Source organism: Pimephales promelas, chromosome 5 (assembly GCF_988280905.1).
Source record: "Pimephales promelas chromosome 5, fPimPro1.hap1.1, whole genome shotgun sequence".
NCBI classification, from domain to species: Eukaryota; Metazoa; Chordata; class Actinopteri; order Cypriniformes; family Leuciscidae; genus Pimephales; species Pimephales promelas.
Window position 1 is genome coordinate 17,725,464 of NC_142773.1, and position 14,405 is coordinate 17,739,868.

Below are 14,405 nucleotides of genomic sequence, written 5' to 3' on the forward strand. Positions count from 1 at the left end.
AAAAAAAAGTGGAGTATCCCTTTAAGTTGGAAGTGTTTTTGTGTTGAATCATGCATAACAGTAATAAGGCAGCACAATACAGCGAGAGGAAAAAATAATACGGTAATGCTTTATTCACGTTTCTGAAACGAACACGTACAAAATGATTTATAAATGGGAATCACATCCATCTTTATTGGTTTGATAATGAAATGGCATGTAAAGATTGCAGCAAGCGGAGTCCTACGACTACAGGAACATTCTCTTGATACCAACAAAGGAACAAGAAAACATTTCGAGGACCACCAAGTCATAAACGACAGATAAAATACACTTGAACTCCCGCATATTGATATACCATATATATATTTACATCATATAGAATTCCATGAAAACTAAAGCACTTTAAACTGTTTACCTTTTTTTTTTCTTTTCTTTTAAATATCTTTTGAGGAGAAATAGGCATGTCGTCCCACACGTCAATCCCTCCCCCCCCTCCAATTCATACTCGTGCAAGTCACTTCAGTGGCAGGATTGGCTAGTAGGAGCTTCTTACAAGCAGTTTGCAATTTGGACAGTTCAGAAGTTGTTCAGGTAGCCATGGCAACCATATCAAAGAGTTAAAAGGTCAAGGGGTGGGACTTGTCAGAATATGAGCAGGGGGGGGGGGGGGCGAATAATGCACACTCGGGCGCTTCACATTCCTGCAACCATTTTCCCATGATACTCTTTACCCTCTTCTGTTCCAGACACTGGTGGGGTTTGGTCTACGGTCTCCTGTACTGAATCTTGAGTGGGTGGCTTTTGGGGCACCTCGGCCTCCTCTTTCCCTTGGGTGTCTCTTTTGGTGAGCGTGCTTTTCCCGTTATCGACCTGATCAAAGAAATCTTTCATGGCCTCCTCATACATGTCATAAGGCAACTGTCCATTCGCGGTGGAATCAATAGCTCTCTTGCGATCACTCGAGCTGGTATCGGGGTACTCGGTCAAGAGTTTGGCCGCGAGGAAGGTTGACTCTTCGTCCTCATCCACTGCGTCATCGTCGTAATCGTCTTTTCTTTTGCTTGGAGCTTTGTTTAACTCGGACAGGAACAAGCCTCCCCGTCTTCCGCTTGGGTTGAAGTACTTTGCCATGGCTGTTTTGTAGGGCCTTTGCTTCAGCAAAGACAATTTAGCATTCTTGTTGGCCAGATTCCCTAACCCAAGCACTTTCAGGATATCCTCCGTTTTGACATCATGAGGGATATCGCTCACTGTGACTTCAGGCTGTCGACCGTTGTAGTACTTGATGACCCGGCTCTTGTACCGAGGTTGGCTGGGCTTCCTAGCCAGCTGGTTCTCAGGAAGTCGCTGTTGTTGTTTTCTGGTTTCCTCCATGAAGAGCATTCCAACCAGGTCCTCTGGAGGCACCTGGAGCTTCATTGAAATGGCAGACAGAAGTTGTTTGATTGCCCTAGGGTCCATTAGAGAGGGCCGTGATTGTAGCCGCCTTCTTCCTTCCATCAGGTCCCGTTTTTGTGCTTGGTCGGTCATCTCCAAGACCTTCAACAGGTAGTAATCCACAAGTTTTGTGTCATCTTCTGGGTTCTCGTCGTCCTCTTCTATGGGATTAGCTCGTCTTTCGGTGACCTCGCCCTGCTCGCCGTTATCTCCCAGCCCTCGTTCATATTCTTCATGGCTTCCTTTTACTACTTCCTCCGTCTCGAGCTGCTCCTCTAATGGCACCCATTCCTCCCCTCCAGTCACGTCCTCGTACGCCAGGCTCCTAACCCTGTAGAGGTCATCGTCGTCTTCACCGTCTTCGTCATCCTGGTTCTCGCGCTTCTGGTTCTGCGCGGCGGTCAGTTTGCCAAGTTCTTCGAATATAGAGCGCATGTTGGCGAGGCTCTGAGGAGTGTACTGCTCATCCAAATCCTCAGTAGCCCGCTTGTTGTCCCTGTGGTTCTCCTCATCCTCAAACATCAACGGATACTTCTTGTGTGGCTTCACAAAGCCTGCGTAGTCTCCAACAGGGCTCTCTGCGTCCACCATAGGGCGCCTGCTCTTGTGAAGCCGGCGCTCACTTCCAGGCGCTGGCTGGCTTTCCGGGCTCTCTCCAGTTTGTTCCAGCATCCGCAGCAAAGATCGAACCCACTGTGGCACCTTGTTTTCAGGCCAATGGGTGGCATCCTCACGCGTGGGTGCGTCCTCGTCCTGCAGGGAGGCGAGCTGCACTAGAAATCGGAATTTGTCCACCTCGTCATAGTCCCCGGTGGGGCTCTCTGGTCCATTGGCTCTCTGCTTCAAGCTTTCGATGTACTCCAGGGCTTTGATCATATCACCGCTGGGTGCGAGGAAGCCACCCTGGTCTCCGCCTCGCAGGCGGTGGTGACGCATTGAGGCGCCCTGCACGGTTAGCGTTTGGAGCAGGGTAGCGAGCAGGACCGCCACCCCTCTGACGGACAGTTTCGGTAATGACATCATCATACCACCTAGAGATAATAAGCATAAAGCTAGTTAACCCATGCAATATTTTTATTCATGTTGCTATCTTGGTTTAAAAACAATGCATGCAATGTAACTAAAATCTTGAAATTATGTTTTAAGTTTAACTACCTCTGTGTAGAAACTACTGAGGTTTTTTTTTTTTCCGACCCAAAATTGTTTCCAATTGTTACTGAGCAGTAGAGACGCTCTGAGCGCCAGAGCAGCAATGAGCTCAGTCAGAACACAACATGTTTTTAAAAGACAACAGCACTGGATGAGTCACCGCCTGTTGTCAAGGTAACCTTTCACTTGTGGCTATACGAACAGATCTATTGATATTTTTCAAGAACACATTTTAAAAGCAAATCTCGATTTAAAAAAAGAGAGAGAGAGATGGAATAGATTTCACTGATCTCTGCGCGACAAAACCCAGCCGATAAGCTCGAGATGAGAGATGCTGATGATGAGTAATAGCATCTAATCACGCAAAGCCATAAAGAAAAGAAAAAAGCAATACTTCTTATTAACCCTCTCAAAGCAGACTAAATCATACGTTAACTATCTTCACACAGCATCATTTCGTGATTGCAAAAATTAAAATGAGCCGTCGTACCTTTTGTGTAGAGCTCAGAGAATGTGAATGAGCGTGAACAGCATGTCCTCCGTGTTCTCAATGCGCTTCGGTTGTGTTTCAGCACCGGACAGCTCCTCGCGCTATATGAGGCGTCACCTGATCAATGCGTCACCGATGCTCACGCAAAACCGAGGCTGTGCATGCATCCCTACCGACGGTAACCATTCACACAAAACTGCAGAAAAAAAATCCGAAGCCTCATTAACAGTTTTTAGGGATAATTTTTTTGTACTTTTCTTTTATTATTTATAGTAAACAATAATAGTTAAACAAACACTGAAACTATTGGTAAATGAAATTGCAAAATGAAACTGTTCTAGATACACATCAGTGACTTTTCATTTCCATCTTATTAGTTGAATTGAGTAGGAATTAGAATAGGCATAGGCGTGCAATGTGTAAATAAATAAATAAAACATGGTTTCTTCGTTTTCTCTCTGTAGTTACACACAGGCGTCACAGAGTAAAATCGTCAGGCGATGAGTCATACACACGCATACGCACACCGTGGGACTTATTGGGGAGAGAAAGGCCTCTGATAAATATACAGCTGTCGGTTGTCGGATCTCTCTCTCCACTTTCCCAAGACACCTACAGTCCCGAACATCCATTAGGTCCTGCCGTGGGGGCTGTCAGCAGTTGAATTAGGTGCCTTGGTGACACTCGTCTGTACTTGATCACTTTTCCTGGAACACAAAAGTCTCTGCGGAGAAAGCTTTGTCCTTTTGATCGCCCAGCACATTATTTGAAGTATTTTTAGATGTAAAAAAAAAAAGTAAAAAGAGTTTATTTTTGGCCTGCTTACCCAGACAGCCGTGCATTGTCCTATAATCTTAAAAATAAATACCCTATTTGTAACCAAAAAAGGATAATGCTATATGATATATTAAATTATGACTGCACTCCAACCTAAAACTCTTAGACAATTGCCTTATATATGAATAAAATGTTTTATTTTTCCTATCTGTCCTCTTATCTCCATTATTTGTTTTGTCTTTTTTTTATATTAATTATTACTTTTGGTCACCTTTAGGTCTGTCTGTGGGTTTGCAAATATGTAACCAATAAAAATACATTTACAACTATACATCATAATTTAATTGGTTCCACAAACTGTCAATCAAACCTCACAACTACTCCCCACCTGTATCGTGAATGAAGGGCCACGTGCAGTTTGGACCGTCTCTGCCTGTTTGCATTGCAAAAAAGGTAAGTAAATAACTAGTTGTTTGAATAAGTACAGCGTTTTCTTTTCTCAAAACACTAGGCCTATATAAAGGCGATTAATGTTTTATATATTTGTGGAGCGGAGAAGAAAGTCTTAGTCTATCATTTCGTCGAGCCATACAGCCTGTGTGAACCACTTCATCTTTAATAAAACGAGATTTTGGCCAAATGACAGAAAGCAGTGAGCGTCCACACATAGCTACAATAAACTTAACTTGTTAGGTTGATGAAAAAACGTAATGCGATGCACTCAGACTTACTGCCCGTTCAAAAGACGGACAAAACACTGGTCAACTTTCGAGGGTCAAAAACATATTTATTTATATATTTATTTATATTATTAACAACACTTAAGCGAAGCCAAACAAGCCAAGCTGGTTTTAACTGGTCTTTTAGCTTGTCTCCCAGCTTGACCTGCTAAGACCAGGCTGGCCTGCTAAAAAAGAGGCCAAAACCAGACTGGTAGACCAGCTAAAATCAGCCAACCAGTTGGTTTTAGCAGTTTTTTAAGCAGGGATTGCATTATTTCTTCAATGGCATTAAGGGTGTGGTGACCCGAAGAACCTGTGATTTAACATCAAGATCTTTATTAATCTCCAGATAACCATATACAGCAGAAAGTCCCATTAGGACTGACATCACAGAATCAGAACGGTGCATAAATTTCTCCACGACAAGCGCCCCACAGTTTGTTTTTAGCACATACTGATTCTGGTCTGGTAACCCACAGTCAGCTGACTGCTCTCTGGGGAAAGAGGGGTGATGAGACCGGCCCTCCTGACGTTAGTGGAGCAGTCACATGATCAGATGAGTCATAAGCCTGTGTGTGTGTGTGCGTTTGGGGATGTTTCCATGGTCGTAAAACCAAACAATCCGTTCTATTTCTGCTTGTTGATTCATAAAAAATACATATCTACTGGCTTCCATTAGCAATTAGGAGGAGTGCTGGGTTTCAGCAGAGCTGTTCTCCTGAAGAGCGGTCTAAAAACTCCTCCCTGCTTTCTAAATAAGATTATAAGGAAATCACTCATTGAATTTCTCCATTTTGTCCCCTTAATGATATCAGTGTTTTCTTCTGTTGATGTGATGATCATTCTAACAGGACCTAGAGAGCATGAATGGGGAAAATCACGCTGAAGAGATGCCTCTGAGACATGTCTTTCTGGAGTTGTCTATAAATAGGCGTTGTGGAGGTGTGAGCAGGAGGTTACAGTCATGTGTGCGTGGACTGTGACGGATGATCTGATAGGCTGAAAGACGTGTAGGCGAGTTGACGAGGGATTCTCTGGGTATAAGCAGGGTTCTGCACATTAATCACTTCTAATGAGATGCATGAATGAATGCGTTTGTGTTTTCAGTTTTTAGTCTAGTTCCTAACCTGTTACCAGATGAGTGGCTAAAATAACAACATGCATTTCAAAGGCACCAGAATGAAACTTAGACTTGTAGTGAGCCAGGGTCCTGCATCGTCATGTACACGGTGTACTCACAACCTATGAAGCTGTTTGAAAGGCACCCAAAGTCAAGAAATGGTCTTATTATATCATTCCAAGCATGATTTTGTTCACTTACAGAATTAATATCACTCTCTTCAACATGTCTCATGATTTGAGTTCAATCATGATCATGTTTGTAGCACAAACAATGCAGGTTATTATTATATTTGGGTCAGATATGGACAAACCCAGCCCAACACACGTTTAGGTTTGTCCATATTTGACCCAAAATTGGGTAAAAACAGCCCAGCGTTTTTTAGAGTAATTCTATTAATGCAGAGCTTTGAGAATACAGCAGATTTCTTTTCTGTTGCTGTAAACTGACAGTTTGAGTTGAGATTATATGCTTGGCCTGTTCTGTTGATTTGATTCGGCTCAATGAAAGCATCAGTTATCCAGCGCTGTGTTCAGTATGCTGGGATGGGCTGACAGCACGGTGGAGGGAGGGAGAAGAGGATGAATGCCAGTGAGAATAGAAAGGGTGGGCTGCATCGGCTCACTGCTGTCATTCTCATAAATACGAGCAATGAAATTGATCAGTCAATTAATTCTTTTACTTTCTGTGTCCCCTATGCTGCTCCTTGCCCCCCTCACCTCTCCTTATCTCTGGTTGCCGTGGAGATTGACAGCGGCGTTGTGTGGTTCCTGGAATCTCAATCAAGACTTGTAATTCCAGAGTCAACAGAAACCAACAGGCACTTCTTGAGTGGCCCTGGATACCCAGCAGTCTCTGTGTGTCACGGAGTGAACATAACAGGTACTAAAGTGTGTGGGAATGACTCATAGATCATAGATGTTTGTTTTTATGCATTAGTGTACCCACACTTTCCAGCAGAATCACCGTTTTATATTGCTAAATAATAGAAGCGATATCGGTGACTTCAGCCGGAACAAAGACCTTGAGCATATAGGCTTTTAAAAAGTAAATAGGGTCCGTGGTTTCATGTTGACTTTAAGAAGATCTCATTTGTGATTTGCCTTTAGGAGACAGTATTATGTCTCTATGGTCATCCAAAGGCCAGTTCTGCCCTTTAATCTCTTTCCTCCTCCCACTTTTTTTCCATCTTGCTTGACTCCTTGTCTCCATGGTGATCTTCTGCTTTACGTCTTTCAATCATCTCTCTCGTTCACTTGTTCTGTAAGTGTTGAGTGTGTGTGGTAGGTGGGTTGTAATAAGGATGGGAAAAAAATACTGTTTATCTGTCATTTGTTTTTCTGTGTCTCTTGTTTTATCTTGCTCGCCTTATTTTGTGCGCTAAAACAATGTTTTTGTTTTTTTTTTGTTTTGTTTTTTTTTTAACAAAAAGCAAGCTCCTGATGCCAACGTGAGTGGGCGGGAAAGATCGAATCCATCACCTTGCTGTTGTTAGTGCTATTATTTTTTAATTGCTACTAGTTTACCAAAAGTTAATTTAGTCATTTAATCACTAGCTCGTGATTTTCTTGCACTGATCATAAAATAAGATATTTTGTTATATTATGTTTTTGTAACACAATATAGTGACTAGGTGGTTTACCTTTCTCTCACCTTTCTTAATAAATTGTATTATTTTTTACTTTTATTATTCTGTATTATATTCATTATATTTATATACTATAATTATAAATAATATTATTTTATAATAAAAATTAAAAACCCTTAACAATAATTATAATTTAATTGTGTATTTTATAATGAAATTATTTGCACTACAAAATAGTTTTCATGGATTTTTATTTATAACTATTGTTTGCATTTATACAAAATTATGAAAACATATCAATAAGTGTTATATTATTATTTATTGAATAAAAATAAATAAATCTTTATCGTTTTATTTTATTATTTACTGTTTTTGTCCTGCTAGTCATGAGAAATGACCCACTAAAAATGGACCTGAAACCCATTTTTGGGTCGTGACCCACCAAATCAGAAGCACTGTATTAATATACATAAGCGTGGGGATTCAAAACCATCTTTCATTGATGTTTTCTTGTTAATTTTGCTCTAACTCTGACTTATTAACCATCTCTCCATTCATTCATTCAGCCTCTCTCTCCCCACCCTCCACACTCCTTCACCTTTCTCTGACTCATTTCTCTGACGTATTCTCTTACGTGTGGAGCGGGGGCTCTTTTCATTTTTCTATCTCTTAACAATACATCAGTATTCCTAATGAGAAGAAATGAGCGTTGACGTCAGCCGGTTTCTCCTAGTCTTTTCGTCTTTCTTGCAGTCTCCTGTGCTATCAATTCTGTTCTGTCCCTTTCAGACCTTTTTGGAGCATTGAAATGTCCAAGCGCCTGCATTTGATGGTGACCTTGTGTTTTTGTCGAACTACCAGCATGTTCGGTGGTCAGATGTGTTAGGTGAGCTGCCTCATTCACCAGCTGTGATAAGCCCAACACCATCTGCTTCATTCTGGAACAGTAAATTCTTTTTCATTCTTTAAAACATTTAAGAACCTTCAGAGCATTCAGAACAGATGGTACAGTCTTTAAGATAATATCTTCAGCTGGCACAGTCTTTAAGACTTGCTGATATTGAGAAGAAGTAGATTCTCTGGTCAGGGTTACATAGGGTTATGTTGTGTTTTAGAAGCTGATGTTTCCACCAAGCTTTTTAATTGACTTTGGGACCAGTTAAAGGTGCAGTAAACAATTTCTGAGAAACACTGTTGATATTTAAAATCAACCCAAACAAACACACTCCTCCCTTCATTGCTCCGCCCCCAAAATGCACAAACACGCAATGCAAGAGGGGATGTCTCTTTATCTTTGCTGAAGCGAAGCAAAAAAATAATCGAAGGTAACTAATGAACGAACAAGAAAGAACAAAAAATGAACATCCAGTACACAAGAAGCACGAGTTGGTTGTTAGTCGTTAGCAGCTCCAGACGAAAAATTACACTCAAAACTGTCCTGTTATGCTGGGTACACACCAAAGGATTTTTTTTACATCTTATAAGATTTTCAAAATGTGATAGACCACACACATGAGGAGAAAAAAATCCTAGATTTAACTGTTTTGCTCCTATAGTGTGCAAAACAGACAAAACACCACACGCAAAAAGATTTTCAACCCAGGAAATCTCGCAAAATCTCACGAGACTTCAGAATAGTGTTTGGAATGACCACAAATTAACCATAGTTTCACTTAAAAAAAATCTAACTGTAGTATTCACGTAGTATTTAAGATATATATTAATAATCTGCCAATCAATCATAATTAGTGTGAAAAGGAATAAATGTTGTTGGTGTTTTACTGCCATTAGTGTTTGTTTCAGTTGGAAACTGCAGCGAATTGTGTGAATTGGTATGTTTTTAGAGTTTGACAAAAAATGATGAAGATGCACTTTTTCCAATTAGCCCATGTTGACTTTTTGTAAATGAAACCAGCATGGAACTTCATGATTGGCTAGTAATTTCAGCAGGTTAGAGACTGGTAAATTGGATGTATTCTATATTTGTTGTATTGAGATTATTGTGAATCTCTGGCTTCGACACTCCCTCTAGCCCACGCGAAACCAGCGTGAACACACTGTTGTTATTATGGCAGATTGTGCGAATTAGATTCCTCATACAGTACATTGCAGATATGGTTATAATTATAAACAGTCACGAAATGAGCCAAGCGACTGCTTAAGTGTGTGTGTGTGTGTTTATGCAGGGTTTCATGAAAAGGAGCACAGACTGTTTTCACACCTTTAATGAATCACAGTTCTGAGAAAAACACTGAGCAGTGCGGAGAAAACACAGCAAAAATGACCTTTGCTTGCATAGCCGCGCGCAGTTGGAGTCTCTCTGTTCATTAAAATCATCCAGCTCTACATCTGCACAGATGGAGAGAGAGCCAGAGGAGGCCTGTATGTAAGGGAAAGGGGTGACAGTCCTGTCACAGTGCTAAAAGTGCCAGAGTTTGACCGCACAGTGAGTTTCTCATTAGATCCTGCCTTCCCACGTGTACACAGAGCTGCCCGCTTACACCCTCCCTTCCTCTCTCTCTCTCTCTCTCTCTTGGTGGAGAGGCTATAAATATATCCCAGTGATGACTCATATACCAGACATATCAATATCTCTAACTACACACATACGTTGGGTTTCTATGTTTTATGGGGACTTTCCGTTGACATAAATGATTTTTATACTGCACAAGCTGTGTATTCTGTCCCTTACCCCTAAACCTACTCGTCACAGAAATCTTTCTGCATTTTTACATTTTCAAAAAAACACTTGGTATGATTTATAAGCTGTTTTCCTCATGGGGACCAAAACATGTCCCCACAAGGACAAGGAATTCGGATACCACACACACACTTCAGTCAATCAGTTTCCCTGTCTGTCTCTCTGTCTGTCTGTATATCTGTCTATTTATCTGTCTGTCTGTCTGTCTACCTGTCTGTTTGTATCATCCTTCCTTCCTTCATTCCTTCCATCCATCCATCCATCCATCCATCCATCCATCCATCCTTCCTTCCTTCCTTCCAATGTTTATAGGTAAAATAAATATGAAATGTGAGATTTGACAACCCAATGACCCATTTTGTACGATGTGAAAAGTAAGCAGGAAGGGCCTCCCCTTAACCCCTGCCACTCTTTTCCTCATGGAGACAAAAAAATGTCCCCACAAGGACAAGGATTTCGGATACCACACACACACACACACACACACACTCACACTCAATTCTTCACTCCAACAGAACACACAGTCTTACACCAACCGCTGCTGTAGTTTGAAATTATGAAATACTAAAGATAGTATTTACAATCTTTGTCATATTAAGTCTTGGATTGCATCTCTTCTTTATTTGTTTCATTACTATTTGTAGTGTTTTCTTATACTTAGAGACTTGAAGAATCCCTTAACCAGGGATGAACAAATATCCATCCATCCATCCATCCATCCATCCAATCTACCCTGTCAATCTACCATATGTATATGGATACGTTTATTTGTCGGTGTGTCAATCAGTTTCCCTCATCTTCCCCTGATGATTATTTTGTTGATTGCTTTTCTTCTGATTTGTCATTCTCCATTTTTCACTGCTAGTGTCACAGATGGAGAAGAGCAAACACATCCTGACAGTCAGTCTGCTCTCACACACACACACACACTATGGAGTCTGTAAAAACCCTCTCTCTTGTGTAAACTGCCGATGTGTGACTTTTAGTGTGGTTCAACATCTGGAATTTAAAATCAAAATTTAAATATGGAAATGAACATTGTTTTTTTCTCAGTCACTTTGGTACAAACCAGTAAGTTCATTTCTCTAAACAATTCGTGCAAACAGTACCACACAAAGGACTAATTGCAAAAGCCGGCTTGTAATGAATGACAAGTCCTTGTTTTACTGTTTACATACAATATAGTCAAAATGCTTAATCATGTTTCCATATTACTGTTCTCTAGCAGTATTTTCAGATGTAAACTATGGCTACGTTTTTGATGACAATGATTGAAAATGCAAAAGACTGCACTTTATGTATGGTAAATTTCAATACGATGTGGGATATTGATGGCAAGACACTGGACAGGATACACAGTTACACTTTTACCATTGATCTATCAGCAAATTACAGTACAATGTCATTGCAATATAAGGAAAAAGACAAGACTATATATACACCCACGCACACACACTGTATATATATAATATATGTATGTGTGTGTGTGTTTGTGTTACATTATGTCTTTATAAAGTATATTTACTGCACAATGTAAAATGCAAGTGGACTACTGTAATCTAGTATGACTGTATAGTGAACATGGTCTGATTACGTAACTGTTCTGTCTACAAACGTTTGAATGATTGAGGATATTCGGCTGTACCTTTCGACCCGCCTCGGCCATAAGGTCATAATTGAGAATGTGGTCCACAATAGTGGCCCTTATTTAATTAGAAACATGTCTGCAGTCTTGGCCTCCTCTACCTCTTCCACTGTTTTTCCTCTGTACCCTTTCACCACACGTCCGTACTCCTTCTTCCCAGCTGTTGACCCTGCTTGTTTCCTTGTTGTTCTTCCATTATAAGAAATTGTAACTCTGTGTTGTGCCCGGTCTATATAACTGGTTGATCTAATGCTTTGAATTCCCCTTTATTAGTGAAATTGAAGATTCACCTGCGCAATTCATCAATTCGCGACAAACCTGAGACGTTATCATTCTACTGTAAATCAACTTGTCACTCAAATGATGTTGATAACACAGTTTTGAGATTAAGTAGCATTTAATTTAAATAGAAAGTAAGTTCACATGTTTTTAGACTTTTGGACCCCATTGTGAGAGGAGTACTGAGACACTGACAGTAATCCATACTATTGATTTGCTGAGTTTTTTAATAATGGGGTTTTATTGAACGGTAAATGATTCGTGGATACCGCAATATTCATATTCATAAATACAAAATAATACTTGCTGTTAGAAAGGGTGAGGGAGAGAGGCTTCTAAGTATTAGTCATAAATTGAAACTGGGAGAATCATGATGTGTTTGGCAGTGAAACATGTTTACCACAAGCTCCCGGTGGATCCTCTGATAGAAATTCCTTCTCTTGTCTGCTGATTTGCAACCAGTGAGTCGAGTCAAAAAATGTAGCTAAATATATCTGTCTGTCTGTCTATTTGTCTGTCTCTGTCTCTCTTTCTATCTCTCTCTGTCTGTCTGTCTCTATCTGTCTGTTTCTATCATCCATCCTTACTTCCATCCATCCTTCTTTCCATCATCCATCCATCCATCCATCCTTCCTTCCTTCCGTCCTTCCTTTTTTCCATCCATCCACCCTTCCTTACATTTACATTTATTCATTTAGCTGACGCATTTATCCAAAGCGACTTATTGCTATATATGTCAGAGGTTGCATGCCTCTGGAGCAACTAGGGGTTAAGTGTCTTGCTCAGGGACACATTGGCGTCTCACAGTGGATTCGAACCCGGGTCTCTCACAAAAAAATGTGTCTTATCCACTGCGCCATCCATCCATCCTTCCTTCCTACCTTCCTTCCTTCCTTCCTTCTATCCATCCATCCTTCCTTCCTTCCATTCATCCTTTCTCACTTCCATCTATCCTTCCTACCATCCATCCATCCTTCCTTGCATCCAACCATCCTTCCTTCCTTCCTTCCTTGGATCGATTGAAGAAAGGGAGAAAGAAGGGATGGATGGAAGGTAGGTAGGTCCTTCCTTCCTTCCTTCCTTCCATCCATCCTTTCTTTCTTTCTTTCTTCCATCCATCCATCCACCCATTATTCCATCCATCCTTCCTTCCTTTCTTCCTACCTACCTACCTTCCATCCATCCCTTCTTTCTCCCTTTCTTCCATCGATCCATCCATCCATTATTCCTTCCTTCCTTCCTTCCTTCCTACCTTCCTTACTTCCTTCCTTCTATCCATCCATCCATCCTTCTTTCCTTCCATTCATCCTTTCTTACTTCCATCTATCCTTCCTACCATCCATCCTTCCTTCCTACCTTCCATCCACCCTTTCTTCCATCCATCCATCCATCCATCCATCCATCCATCCATCCATCCATCCATCCATCCATCCATCCATCCTTCCTTCCTTCCTACCATCCATCCTTCCTTCCTTCCTTACTTGTTGTGTTTATTGGTGATAGCCATATGAAATGTGAGATTTGACAACCCAATATCACAAAAAAATAAATGTTTTATGAAGTGGCGATTTCGGATGAAAGCAGGAAAAATAAGCAGGAAGGTCCTCCCAAACCATAAAACAGTTATCATGAGATTGTATTGGGTTTAATGTAGCATGACCGTTGCGTGGTCACGTTATTTATCTGTTGCTGATCCACAGCTGTGTGCAGCGCTTGACTCATTCTGTTTAATTAAAAGAACTATGCTTGATTTGATGTTTTCAACACCTCTTATATATTGCCATTCACTGGCTTTATTTCCTCTTGCACAAAGCTATACTGATTTGTCACCAAGTTTCTAAGAATTTCTTTGTCTGCTTCCCATCTCCACCTCCTGATGATCTCAAAAGACAGTCGCTGTCGGCTTGTGGCCTTGGTTTCCATGGACACCGATTCTTGTTTTAAGGGCTGACTTGTTTAGTTGACTCTAGTGTTGTATTGGCGTGCTTTGAAGCGAGCATTGAGTGGTGCACATCATATGAGGATTTAAGCCCCGGATCTTTAAAGATCTGATGTCAGATACCTGCTTTAATTAAACATGCATCAGAGTAAATCTAAACTGCCTTTTGGAAACCAATTTTTTTTTTTTATTGAGCTTCTGGGAATCTGGATCTTGGAATGTGTGTCAATGAAGTAAATAGAGTGATTTATTTTATTTCATGTTGACTTTGTTTTCAAGATTTTTGCTTAAAAAAAACAAGTCATCAAGGACTAGTCTATTCTGAGCTATAATAAGGAACATTCAAGCATATTATTATCATTTCTTTGACATTACTAGGCAAAAGGTACAGTAGATATGGATTTCAGTGTGATTCTCTCTAGGGTAAATTATCTGATGCTGACATCTACTGGTGAATCACAAGAGATCCACCCAAACGTACCATTCAATTTAATTTTAATATAATTTATATATACAAATGTATAGACAAATCTATTTAAAATCATAAATATGAACAATTTTAACAATCATTTTCTT

At 40.5% G+C, this 14,405-nt stretch overlaps 1 protein-coding gene across 1 annotated transcript; it reads right to left on the reverse strand.

Moving 5' to 3' along the window:
* Nucleotides 1-83: 83 nt before the first annotated feature.
* On the reverse strand, nucleotides 84-3,178 carry scg2b (secretogranin II b). The gene is made up of 2 exons (XM_039661300.2): nucleotides 3,059-3,178; nucleotides 84-2,450 (listed from the first exon to the last, which is right to left on the reverse strand). The coding sequence occupies exon 2, from the start codon at nucleotides 2,443-2,445 to the stop codon at nucleotides 676-678; it is 1,770 nt and encodes a 589-aa protein (XP_039517234.1). The 5' UTR covers nucleotides 2,446-2,450; nucleotides 3,059-3,178; the 3' UTR covers nucleotides 84-675.
* Nucleotides 3,179-14,405: the final 11,227 nt, after the last annotated feature.